At 35.3% G+C, this 13,170-nt stretch overlaps 1 protein-coding gene across 2 annotated transcripts in view; it reads left to right on the top strand.

The window, feature by feature from the left end:
* Positions 1-2,960: 2,960 nt before the first annotated feature.
* LOC134802723 (histidine decarboxylase-like) overlaps positions 2,961-13,170 on the top strand; it is a 41,982-nt gene continuing 31,772 nt past the window's right edge. For both annotated transcript variants that reach the window (XM_063775373.1, XM_063775372.1), the window contains exons 1-2: positions 2,961-3,168; positions 9,686-9,742. In XM_063775373.1, coding sequence (XP_063631443.1) covers positions 9,715-9,742 — 28 coding nt within the window. In that variant the 5' untranslated portion in view covers positions 2,961-3,168; positions 9,686-9,714. The remainder of the gene's footprint in view (positions 3,169-9,685; positions 9,743-13,170) is intronic.

Below are 13,170 nucleotides of genomic sequence, written 5' to 3'. Positions count from 1 at the left end.
TATACTAAATAAGCGTTATTGCAACTGATATTATAATAAAAATGTTTATAGCTATCGATACGCACCCCAATTCAAGGATGTGGGTTCGAGTCCCACGTTGGCCAGAGTTGATTTTTGATTTTTTCATTGTGATTGACATCTCTATTTACAATTTATAGACAGTAGTGTTTCTACTTGATATAAAAACAAATTAAATATTTTCTGAAATTTCTGGTTGACGTAACTGGTGACCGAAGAGCTGGCGGCTACCTCGCACAACGTATCAGCATTGCGATACAGCGAGGAAATGCCGCCAGCATCCTTGGTACAATGCCTCAAGGGCGTATTTTAGATTTAAGCTAGTTATTAATTTCTCTTAGTAATACCATTGTATATAATATAATTATCTTATTTAATTTGTTCTAATATTTCTAATAGTATGTGTCATCATCCTTATAATTGGGGTGCCCCTTAATACGCCTAACATTAATTGTCATAATATGAATTCGCATAACAGTTTTGGCATAACATTGAATAGGCATAATATTAAAAAAGCATAACACTTATTGCGCATAATAATGAATCCGCATAATTTAAATATGCATAACATTATTAACTATAACTTTATTTGGCACAAAGTGAATTAGCATAATTTAATAAAGCAAGAGAATTAGATGGATCAGGGCAAAACCAACTCGGTTAGCTCAGGTTCACAAGGCTAAGGCAGAATCGAGCGAAACAAAGCGAAGCTTTTGTAACAAATAATAATCTTTTTGCTGTAAAACATTATTAAGGCGTAGTAAGTTCGTGTTCTTCTTTTTTTTTTATAATTTTTGTTTTTTTTAGGTTATAGAAATAATTTTCATATTTAGATTTTTTTTCAAATTTTTTTAAAGTGCATTTTAGACCTATTTTAGTGTTTTTTTTTGTAAAAAGTCATAAACTCAGGATTCGAATCGCTGAAGTCCCTAGACAAAGGCCACAAGCATGCTAATTAAATTTTTGGCAATCGTATTGTGATATTTGTGATCTAAAACAGCGCTACATTTACTTAAAACTTCGTTCTCTGAACCTACTGAACCTTAATTCGAGCCGCTCTGTCTAAATTTTTATTTATTTGCCTTTTATATTTATACCATTTAATAATTATGCAAAGTAACTTTATGCTTATTATATTTATCCCAAGTCATCGTTATGACAACTTACGTTATGTGCATTAACATTATGCGGAATAATGTAATGCGATTTAGAAATTATGCGTAACATACGTTATGCCAATTTGAATTAGGAGAATAGGGATGATGACACATGTTGAATTTTATAACAAAATCTAGTAAAATAGATAGCAAATGAGCAATTTATCTTATATTGTGGATATTAAAAAAATATATGGAAATAATACAAAAATACAGCACCTGAAAGTTACAAAATTTAAGTTTTTTTTAACTTCTAAAATCTAAATAAGTAAGGATACCATTCGATTCCTCACATTTTATCCAAAAAAAGATTGTATGGCAACTATATACATAAACGCAATATTTCACCGACAAAAACGCAATTTTCTTATTTTGTTCATAGTGTTCATACTTCAAGATGGACTCTCAGTGACCTTGACGTCACGGTCACTTATCGTTTTGTTAGGGGCGTTTCGCGAGTGAAGTACAACTGTCGGACTTTGACTATCATTTCTGACTTTTGTATTGCTTTAATGCAATGGGTCCCATATAGACATTTGATCCTAAAAACAAACCTGATTGATTGATACCATCAATGAAAATTTGTCATGTAGCCTATTACGTTATGCGAATTAATATAGACCCCTATAATTGTGATTATTAGTAAACAAATAGCAAAAAGTTGGATAACGATCGTATCACCGGAAAATCTATTAAAAGTATTTACGCCATTTTTCAACTTCTGTCCTCCGGCGGCGCGTGGCGCAGAGCATAAGAGACTAGCGATTCATGATTTTACTTGAAACATTAAACGCCACTTGCACCATCACACTAACCCGGGGTTAAGCGGTAGACGGCGGGGCGGTCTTGGCCTCTGGATAGATACTCCAAGTCTCACCCAAGTTAAGCGTTAACCCAGTGTCAAATTATACTGGTAACTGTAGCTTTAACCGGTTAATCCCGGGTTAGAGGGATGGTGCAAGTGGCCCTAAGGTACTTATTGCGCATAAGATGGGCCAGTTCTTAAGCTTGCCTATTAAACAAAAACATACTTTAATATTGTGAATGAGTTAAAATTTTGCGTTTAGGTATATTTGTTAGTATCATAGAGAAAGCTGCAAGTTAGTATTAAAAATAGGAAAAAAACAACAAAATAAAATAACGATATCTTATCAAAACCATATCAAATTGTAAAAACAGATTCAGCCTCCTGTCCTTTGACCGAGTGCAGAGAAGGTCTCCGTTTCAGTTTGGCCAAAAATGCGTTCGTACGTCCGGATATCCTCCTCTACAGGGGCCCGTTTCTCAAAAGCTTACTTATAATACAAGCGGATGTCACTTTCTGACAGCTTTTGTTAGAAAGGGACTTCCACTTGTATTACAAGTTACAAGTTTTTAATAAACAAAGCACAGGTCGCATTTTTCAACTGATTCTTGTGAAATTTTATGAGCAGGTTCAATTAATTAGATTCAGTCCTTGTCGATTCATTTATTGACCGGTTCACGAGGTCCACAGCTCACAGAGCCACTAGTTTAAGCCCGACGTACGAGGCACGATGTACGCGTTCCAAAGCCGGGCGCCGAAGGCGCCCTCATACTAAATAAAAGAGTCGGGCGTAGCCCGACGTACGAGGCTCGCTGTACGCGTTCCAAAGCCGGGCGCCGAATAAGCCTAACTTTTTGTGTTTACAGAGAGATATGTTTAAGGAAACGTCTATACCTAAGTAATGTTAGCTTACACACCAATACGCTGTATTTCTGTGACTGTTTCTGTTTTATCTCCTTAATAAATAAATAAATACTGATTCTGCAGTCCGCTACCGCCTATAACATGGATTCCATCGACCGATAAGTCGATCGACTTGTCGAGTAAGAGCCACCCCTATATAAACGCCAGAGTCGCCATCCGGCCACCAGTCCACTGCCGCTGTTACGAACTAATTATTAAAAAATAAAATTAAAAAGTTACATTAAAACTATATCGTGTTTCCGCGCCTTTTTTGGTGTTTAAGAGGTAAGTACAATTTTTTCTAAGTTGGTAGAGAATGCCTTAAGGTTAATAGTCTGTTTTCGCTTTCTTGTGCAACCTTTAAATAACAAGATATAAAAAAGTTAAACGATATTTCAAATATATTTCAGTACCTATAACAGTTGTGTTTCTTTGTATATTTTAATACGTATTATCTTAGTGTTAAATTACTAGTTAAATAAAATTGTGTTAAATTTGTTATTAACTGCCAAATAAAAAACTTGTATTAAACTTTTCAAGGAGCTGAATCGTTTAAAATAAACCAAAAATCTGTTAATAAATGAGTGAATTGCAAAAAAATTGTACGTAACTAATTGAGTCATTTGTGTTACGAAAATTAACCATGTAAATTGTATTGTATTTATTGTACTTAATTCATACACATATAAGTCTATAGCATACGCGAAAAACAATTTCATGCATATATAACTTAAATAGAATTGGCTTAATTGTCGTAACACATTGGAATCAATTAACTAGACTAATGACAGGTCCTTAACTATGTACAATTTTTTAACATCACACTTGCTCGAAAAATACCTTATTTCATGCAGGTGTACTGAAGGGCAAAGGCCTATATTGTTCCCGCGGCTTATGGATTGTGAAAAAAAAACTCCCTAGGGAATTATAGCTTTTTTTAAATTATGTCACATATTCAAATTCATACGAACCATGTAGGTTATAAGTAAAATACTTTGTTTAAAGTCAAATTTACTTTTAAAATACCGACGTTTATGATTTAAACATTTTGTTTATGCTGAAAAATATTTAATTTGATTAATTTAATAGCCGTTTAAAATATTTTTACACAATTTTCAATTTTGGCTGAATGTCGATGGGTCTGTGCTTTCGATGCCTGCACTACCAAAAAATTTCAATATGGCGGATTCAATATAGCCTACGGCTGTCGTGAATATAATAGACTGTCGTACAATATTCCACTTACCCCCAATTAAAACATTACTCCATAGTTGTTATAAGATAGACTTCTTTCTGTGAAAAACAGTTAATAAGAAGGGGAGGCAGACTTTTGCAAGGGTGCATGATCTAGTCTAATATCTTAGTCACCCATGTTTTATGGATTTAGTTATTAGGTATACTCTGTATCTTTAGGTATTTAAATAAAAGTAAACAAACAATTTGTAAATTTTCGGGTACTTAGTTATAACATTTATTGGTTAACCAACCAAATACAAAAGCGCCTGGATCAGTCACTGAACGACTTGACTTTAACCTACATTATTTGATCATGTGATGTTTTCATCTACCCTCAACTGGCTTAAGGAGCCATTTGAGGGTTTTTTTTACACAATATATTTTTTTACATAAAAGATATATACAGTGGTACTACTAAATTAAACTAAAATAATAACTAGCTTAAATATAAAATAGGCCCTTGAGGCATTGTATCAAGGATGCTGGCAAAGACAGACAGACAAAAGAAAGAAAGAAAATGTAAAATAAATAAAACAAACACAAAGACAGGCGTGAGAAAAAGCAACTTTCCTTCACTGTGCACAGTAAATTGTTACACATGTAATAATATGCCCATAAGTTCTACTTAAAAGCCATAATAAAATAAATCTCAATTAATGAGCGTCAGCGTAACCGGAAATAATCACTTTGATGCGATTCGGGAAATGAATTAGAGATGCACTAGATATGAAATAGTAACGATATGTGACGTTCCACGGCAAAAGGTACCTTACGGCGGCTGGCGCTTGCGCTATTATTAACGCTTTTAGCTCCTTAATTTTTAGTTTTTATTTTATTTTGGGTAGTTCCATTTCATAACTTTGACGATAAAGAGGAAAACCCACCTCACCCCGTAGTGCCTCGTATTTGGGGTGAGAGGGGTTTCCATACAAAGGTGATTTTGGAAGATTGTTGGATCGATTTTTTTTATTATGCGTATTACTATAGCTCCATTTTAAATTGGAATAGGTACATTATTTTTGTAGCAGTAGCCTTAAAATCCCTTCTCACCCCCCTCTCAAACCTTCTCTCCCCATTCATAACCCACCTCTCCCCGCGAAACCTACTCACCCCGCGAAACCTACTCACCCCGTTTTACGGTACCTACATTTATTACAGTTGAACATAAAAATCGATTTTTAAATTTGATAAGTTATGATACTTATGATGTTACGAGAGCTCTGACCTGGGGGGCGATTTTTGAGTTTCGATCGCTCGATTTCGTCACTCGAAAATCGTCAATGGAAAACGGCGAAATGCTAATTTTTGAAATACGAGCGGTAGAAATTTGGAATCGAGTGGTATTGACCACTCGTTTTCAATTCTATTAGTAGAATTTCAATGCGTAGTAGTGGAGATAATATTGAACGAAATACACGAAATCGAGCGGTCGAAATTCAAAAATCGGCCCCCAGCACACTAAAACCAACACAAGCACGTGCAATGCTTTGCACTGAAAAAATAGAAAACTGAATAATAACAAGTTATTACATTCGACATTTTTTAAGAATAATTTTTATGACCAAAGCTTAAATTCCTATTCTTTAAAAGATTTTTTTACGGAATTTAATTTTTAAATAAATGCTGCACAACAATATATCTTATACCTGTTTAAAAACCAACACATAAAAGAAACCATAAAAAGGTTTAAACATACAAAGTCAATAATGTCCTGAAAAGGTCCAGTTCTATAAAAAGCCATACGTCACAATCAATCAAACGTATCTATTAAAACACCTTTATTTATTTTATAGAGAACGCCACCTTTTCTATTTATTCTACATGCAGTCTAGCCTCCCAACACCCATCATCGTACAACAAAGATTGAGTAACTACAACAGGGATGTTGCGGATGCAGATTTTTTGACATCTGCGGATGCGGGTGCGGATGTCAAGATTAGGTAGTTAAAAAACGTCAAATATTACATTTTAGTAAATAAAAAAAAACGAATCGTTTAGGGCAAGGGTATAGGTGCGTTATATTTAATAAACAGTAACTTGGCCGACTTTTCTGGATTTGACCATTTCGTTATAGGTAATGACGAAATTACCTAGCACTTACGCCGCCGCTAAGACGTTCCTGTACCTGTATTTTTCGAACCACTCGCTACGCTGGTGGTTCAATATTGGAATCTTTTGCTTGCTCGGGTATCAATATTAGCACGAGCGGTTAAACAACAACTTTGCCCCCTTGTAAAACAAATAACAATTTCAAGGTTGGTTTAGACGAATTGAACTTTGTAATAGAGAATGATAGAGAGTATTTTGAAAACGTAAAATAAATAGTGCTTCTAATCTTGAATAGTTTTTCTGTATCTCAATACTTATCGAGTGACCTACCTACGTACAGGTCCTTAACTATGTACAATTTTTTTGCAAATCACTCATATCTGTGTCTGTATACAATTTTGCCATATCTGTTGACTTAATAGCTATGTTGTAACTGTATTTGTCACCGAGTAGTTTACTCGCACGTATTACTCGGGTGCTCGGCGAACATCGATAATGCATGCGTAGGGCTTCCGCGGCGGATTACTGACGGAGACCGAATTTCTATTTAATATACTTACAGGTCAAATGGGTCATTAATTTGTATACTCAGCTGGGTAAACCTTAGATTCATGTATCTCCTGTGGACATGTCCAAAGGTAAACCAATTTTTTTTTTTTTATTTGTTTCAGAATACAGAATACAGATCTTTATTGGTAAAAGCAGATTTTACAGGTCACATTGTATACATATTTACAAAAAATATATGTTAGTAGGTACATACATATGTTCTTTAATTAAATTAATTATTAATTTATTACATAACATTTTTTTAACCATTAACATTAATTTACTTATTACGTTTAACATTAATACAATTTTAATTATGGTGCAGTAGTCAACGACCTCATCGAATATTTATAAATTCAAATAAGTTTCCAAAATTTCGCCAAACTGGAGATAGTTTGTTGGCGAATCAATTCAATCAATCAATCAAGTCTAATTTTCTGATTGAATCCTTTTTCTTTTACCCTGTCTGATAAAATCATGTCTTAAATGCACACAAGTTATTCATAGGAGTAAAAACTTCAACTTAAAAATGTGTATGTACATATTATTGTTAATGTTATTTTCTGTTTGACAATGTATAATCATTACTGAATAAAGGAATATGAATATGAATAATATGTCATATGAGACTTTTTCTTTTACCCTGTCTGATAAAATCATGTCTTAAATGCACACAAGTTATTCATAGGAGTAAAAACTTCAACTTAAAAATGTGTATGTACATATTATTGTTAATGTTATTTTCTGTTTGACAATGTATAATCATTACTGAATAAAGGAATATGAATATGAATAATATGTCATATGAGTTATTGACAGGGTATTTGACTGTATTTAATATTAATTATTTCACACCATCCATGAAATAGAGCACCAGATAATTTTTAGAAAAAAATAGATCGTTCATAAACCTATAAACCTATAATAAACGCATTTTATTTCTATTTATCACTACACCTTATATTTAAAACAAAATCGCCCCCGCCGCGTCTGTCTGTTTCTGTGACTCAAACTCAAAAACTACTCGGATTTTAATGCAGTTTTCACCTATCAATAGAGTGATTCTTGAGAAAGGTTTAGGTGTATCATTTGTTACCCCGTGCGAAGCTAGTTTTTTTAATAATTATAATAATTCATAATTCATAATATTTTTATTCAAAATAGATTCTTACAGAACACTTTTTGAAAGTCAAAAATTGTTGAGAATAAATAAAATTATTTACATATAATAAACAAGCCTATTAAAATTAAACTTATATGCCACTCTTGACTGTAGATAAGGTATCCAACCATACGTGTTTGTCAGTTAAATAATCGTCTACTCTATAATAGCCTTTCTTTATTAACCTTTCTTTTATTACAGCTTTGAACTTGTTTTCTGACATATTCACAATATGGTCGGGTATCTTATTGTAGCAACGTGTACAGAGCCCCAAAAATGATTTTCGTACTTTGCTAAGCCTAGTTCTTATATCTAATAAATTATTCCTATTCCTAGTATTAAAATTGTGAACATCACTTTTTTTTTTATACTGTGTAAGATTTTTTCTCACGTACATTATATTATCATATATAAATTGACTAGGCAATGTCATAATATTTATGGTTTTAAACAATTCTCTTAGAGACTGACGGCTTTTTAGGCCATAAATCGAACGTATTGCTCGTTTTTGTAAGATAAAAATAGTCTCAACATCAGCAGCTCTGCCCCAAAGTAATAGCCCTTAACACATTAAGCTATGAAAATAACAAAAGTAGACCATCTTTGCAGTATCTTCATCGGTTAGCTCCCTAATTTTCTTTACTGCATATACCGCTGAGCTCAATCTTTTTGATAGTGCCACAATGTGAGGACCCCATTGTAAACTAGAATCTACCGTTATTCCTAAAAAAATGTTTTTTTGCGTAATATCTAATACCTCGTTATTAACTGACAATCCTTGTACGCTTTGTTTTACGTTAGGTAGCTTAAAATGTACACATTTAGTTTTTTTTGCATTTAAAACTAAGTTATTAGCAGTAAACCATTCGTGTACTTGTTCTATAGCATGATTTATACTGGCAATGTCTTCGGAATCTCTGTTGACATGAAATATAAGTGACGTGTCATCAGCAAATAAGACAATTTTAGAAAACTGCTCTGCCATAAATGGAAGGTCATTCACATAAATGAGAAATAAAAGGGGGCCCAATATCGATCCTTGAGGGACACCGATCTTAACCTGAGACCCCTTAGACGTAATTCCATTTACGGCTACCTTCTGACTTCTATCCACCAGGTACGACTTTAATAACTCCAGAGCCTGTCCTTCAACCCCGTAATAATTTAATTTTAATAGCAGCGTCTCATGATTCACACAGTCGAACGCTTTTGTTAAGTCACAAAAAATGCCAATAGCGTCTTGTTTCGCTTCCCATGCCTCAAAGATATGTTTAATCAAACTTACGCCAGCATCCAAAGTGGATCGACCCTTAGTAAATCCGTACTGCTGTTTATGAAACAATTTATTTCTATTGAAGTGACTAAGAAGTTGTGTTAGCATAACTTTCTCGAAAATTTTGCTGAGTACAGGCAAAATAGAGACAGGTCTAAAGTTACCGGCATCCTTGACGTCACCAGTTTTGTACAAAGGTATCACTCTGCTTTCTTTCATAAAAAATAATTACATTTAGGGGCATTATTTATGAAACGAGACCTTATTGTCGATGGCGCTTACGCCGCACAGCGCCGCGCGGCATTGTATTTATATCGGCGCTTCGTTAATAATGGCGTAAGCGCCATTGACAATAAGGTCCCTTTTCATAGATAACGTCACATTTGAACAATCGCTGCAATCGAGTAAGCTTAACAATCAAAATGTACTTATTACCAATTAATTGTTTTATTGCGGGGAAACGTTTTCCGAGCAAAGCTCGGTCTCCCACATATTGAAATTATTAATTAAACTAATTGTTTTATTTGTTGCAGAGTATTTGGGCTGAAGTTCTTAGTCGGAGATGGAGCACGCCGAGTTCAGAGTGAAGGGTGAGTACAATTTGAGGGCCTAGGTTGGTGCCTCTCTGTCGCACTTGTAAATTCGTACGTAAGGGTGGCAGGGAGGCAACACGTCGAACGTGGTTCTCGGTAGGCCCTCAGAGGGCCTAGCACTCTTTGTAAACGCCTTATGTAGTGCAGTGTCTAAAGGCGTATCCAGACTAGTCAATTTTTCGCCAATCTGATTAAATTGCCCGATCGAATCAGGACGTGCGGACGCAAATGCCAATTTGGCTCGCCGAATTCAACCGCCGATAATGACCGATATTACCGATAAAATTAGGTGCGGACGAAAGAATACCAATTTGTGACGCCAGTATTTTCGTTCTGGGGCATTTTTTCAATTTAGAGGGCTCTAATATCACCATAAATCTAAAATTGGAGATTGACGCCAATTTCATTTCTGTTCAAATCGGTCGAATTGATCATCCCGTCTGGATACCACTTAATTCATCTGTGATTGATAATTACATGTAAATGTATTGATATTCTTACCACGAAGCAATGGTCATTCAATGGTCTGATTGGTGTTCTAATATTAGTTATTAGCGTTATTATTACCCTGTTTGAAGGCTTACTGGACATAATTAGGAAAATACCAAGCCAATTGAACGGGAAATCTATAAGTAAAACAAGTAAGAAAACTTAAAACATTAGAAAAAGTATCAAACATCCCCTTACAAACCCAAACATTTCTTTAGTAAATAGACCACAAAATTTACTAAAGAAATGTTTTCGTTTAAGTATTAAATACTACAAGCAATAAAAATAATTCATCAACAATTATAAAAAAAACAATTGCAAATATTAATTTAATGAAATCCCGAAATCGGCGAATTCACGATCGGCTTAAAATGTTTCATTTTAAACTACTACTTACTACTAAAGGGGCCCACTGATTAACAGTCCGCCGGATGGTATCTGCCTGTCAGTTGTTCGGAACTGTCAACTTTTTGTTCTAACTGACAAGCCGAATCCGTCCGGCGGACTGTTAATCAGTGGGCCCCTTAAAACTAAGTTTTGACGCTACGGAGAAACGGAAAATACACATATTTTAGTGTACCTATAAATGTATTTACATGCATTGGAGTTGCTGAAATCCATTTACATGCTAATGTATTTTTTTGTTTTTAAATGTTTCAAAAACCCCCTAGCACCGTCTTAATAAAAATGTACTGAATTATTATTAAAACAATTTAAAATTTATATCACTTACGACAAATTACTCAACATGACTATATATCCCAACCAATATATCGCCTTGCACTAAATAAAGCTGACAATATATCGCTTAGCGATAAAGCGATATTACAGCGATAAAACAAATCGGCCGGATTTGCCATATTGAATCCGTTACGTCGTGTTTATGGTGATCTGGGACTTGCGACAAAAGTACGGAACCAGGGTGATATTGTATTTTAAAATGTGGAACCTTGATAACACTATAGTCTATATCTTTAGGTATTTAAATGAAAGTAAACAAACAATTAGTAAATTTTCGGGCAGTTATAACATTTGTTGGTTAACCAACCAAATACAAAACCGCCTAGATCTGTCACTGAACGACTTGACTTTAACCTACATTATTTGATCATGAAATGTTTTCATCTACCCTCAACTGGCTTAACCACTCACATGATTGATATTTTTCAGTGACCTCTATTATTATTATGTCTTTCCCATCACGGAACAATGGTGTTCCGGACCTTTGGGAGGCGTGCGCGGAGCCGAAGCCAACACGTAGAGGCCCTTTTGACACTTTAATGAAATGTAAGGGGTACACCGAGCGGAGGCTGCCCTTGCCCGTGTCATGGGACGCACGCAGAGGCAGCACCCGCCAGGGTGTAAGGACTATTGAGAGTTGATGGAATCTAAAATGAACTAGGTTATTGGGTGAAAGCGATGGACTAAGAATTGAGCTATGGGGTAAAAAACCGGACGCCTGCCTAATAAAACGGTATGCAATTTCCGGCAGACGGTGACTCGCCCTCACAAGATGGGCCCCCACAAAAAGCGACATCTAGGATGGCTCAAGGGCAACACCGGTGTGAGCGGCTCAGGGGTGTCGAGAGGTGTGCGCCGCTTTCTACCCAGTGGCTGTTAACAGCCACTGTGCCAACTCGCGTCTTATGCATATTTCACTTCCACCCCTGGAGCTTATAGCTCTAACGACTCCACTCTGGCCGGCCGGCTAAGGCAAGCCAGAGGCAGAGAATCCTGTCCCACCCACCCTCCTTGCGGGTAACAGAACTCTCCGGGAGCACTCGGGTAGGTACGTGAGGTCGCTAATCCCCAACAGCTCGCCACAAGCTGCCCTGCGTTGACTGATTGCACTGGTAAAACCAGCGGGCGATGGGGTCGTCACATCCCTACGCCTATTATTATTATTATTATTATAAAATAAGAGTGACAGCTAGCAACTACAGTTGCATAAAGCTTGTGAGTGGAGCTATTTGAGGCAAGATTTTGTTTATTTTTATTTAAATATCTAGAGATACAGAGTTATACATAATATGAAAGGAACGCTGAAAATCGTGATAAATAATGAGTTTTGATTCTTCAGAAATGTCGCTTAACTTCAAACTCGGGTAAATATATTCGACCCACTGTAGCAAATATTTATTTATTTATTCTTGATTCACTTTATTTATTTAAACTTTATTGCACAAAATACAAATATAATGTACAAATGGCGGACTTAATGCCTAAAGGCGTTCTCTACCAATATCTACTGTATTACCTTTTCTTAATACCAAAATCGCATAATCTGACAGATGGATTTACCCGAGTTTGAAGTTAAGCGACTCAGCCGGCCTAGCCAAGGATGCAATCGCTATCGCTTCGACAACGAAACGCTTTGTGTCTCTCTTTCACTCTTCTCTATTAGTGCGACAGTGATAGTTGCGTTTCGATCGCTACGGAGCGTAAGCGATTGGCATGTTGGCTACGCGGCCAGTTATCGATTTAGAATTTATAACACTTTAACTCTCGCGTTTTGTACTCTGTACAGATATTTTAATGTCCTTAACGGGGTAGCGCTTAAATTCCATTATTTTACCTTTTATCCGACGTTTCAGTCAGGTTAAGGACCGTTAAGGATATTAAATATGCAATTTAGAATTATTTTCCTAAGATTCTGTAAAAGTGTTAAAGAAGTTTAGATTCGTAATTAATAATTTCAATGTGTAGAGTTAAAAACAATAAAAAACAATATACCTTTCACTTCCAATGGTGTTCCCTATATCTATGTATATTTACTTCTTTCATGTCTCTTTCGGTTGGGATTAATTAAAAAAATAATTAAAGATAGCTAACTGATGCTCGATATACCAGTGGTTAACTCACAGCTTATAAAACAGTCTCCCGCCGCGTCTGTCTGTTCGCGATAAACTCAAAAACTACGGAACGGATTTTCATGC

The sequence above is a fragment of the Cydia splendana genome, chromosome 25 (genome assembly GCF_910591565.1).
Source record: "Cydia splendana chromosome 25, ilCydSple1.2, whole genome shotgun sequence".
Taxonomy (NCBI): domain Eukaryota; kingdom Metazoa; phylum Arthropoda; class Insecta; order Lepidoptera; family Tortricidae; genus Cydia; species Cydia splendana.
The sequence above is the reverse complement of the archived record's forward strand: the minus strand, read 5'-3'. Positions and strand labels throughout refer to the sequence as shown.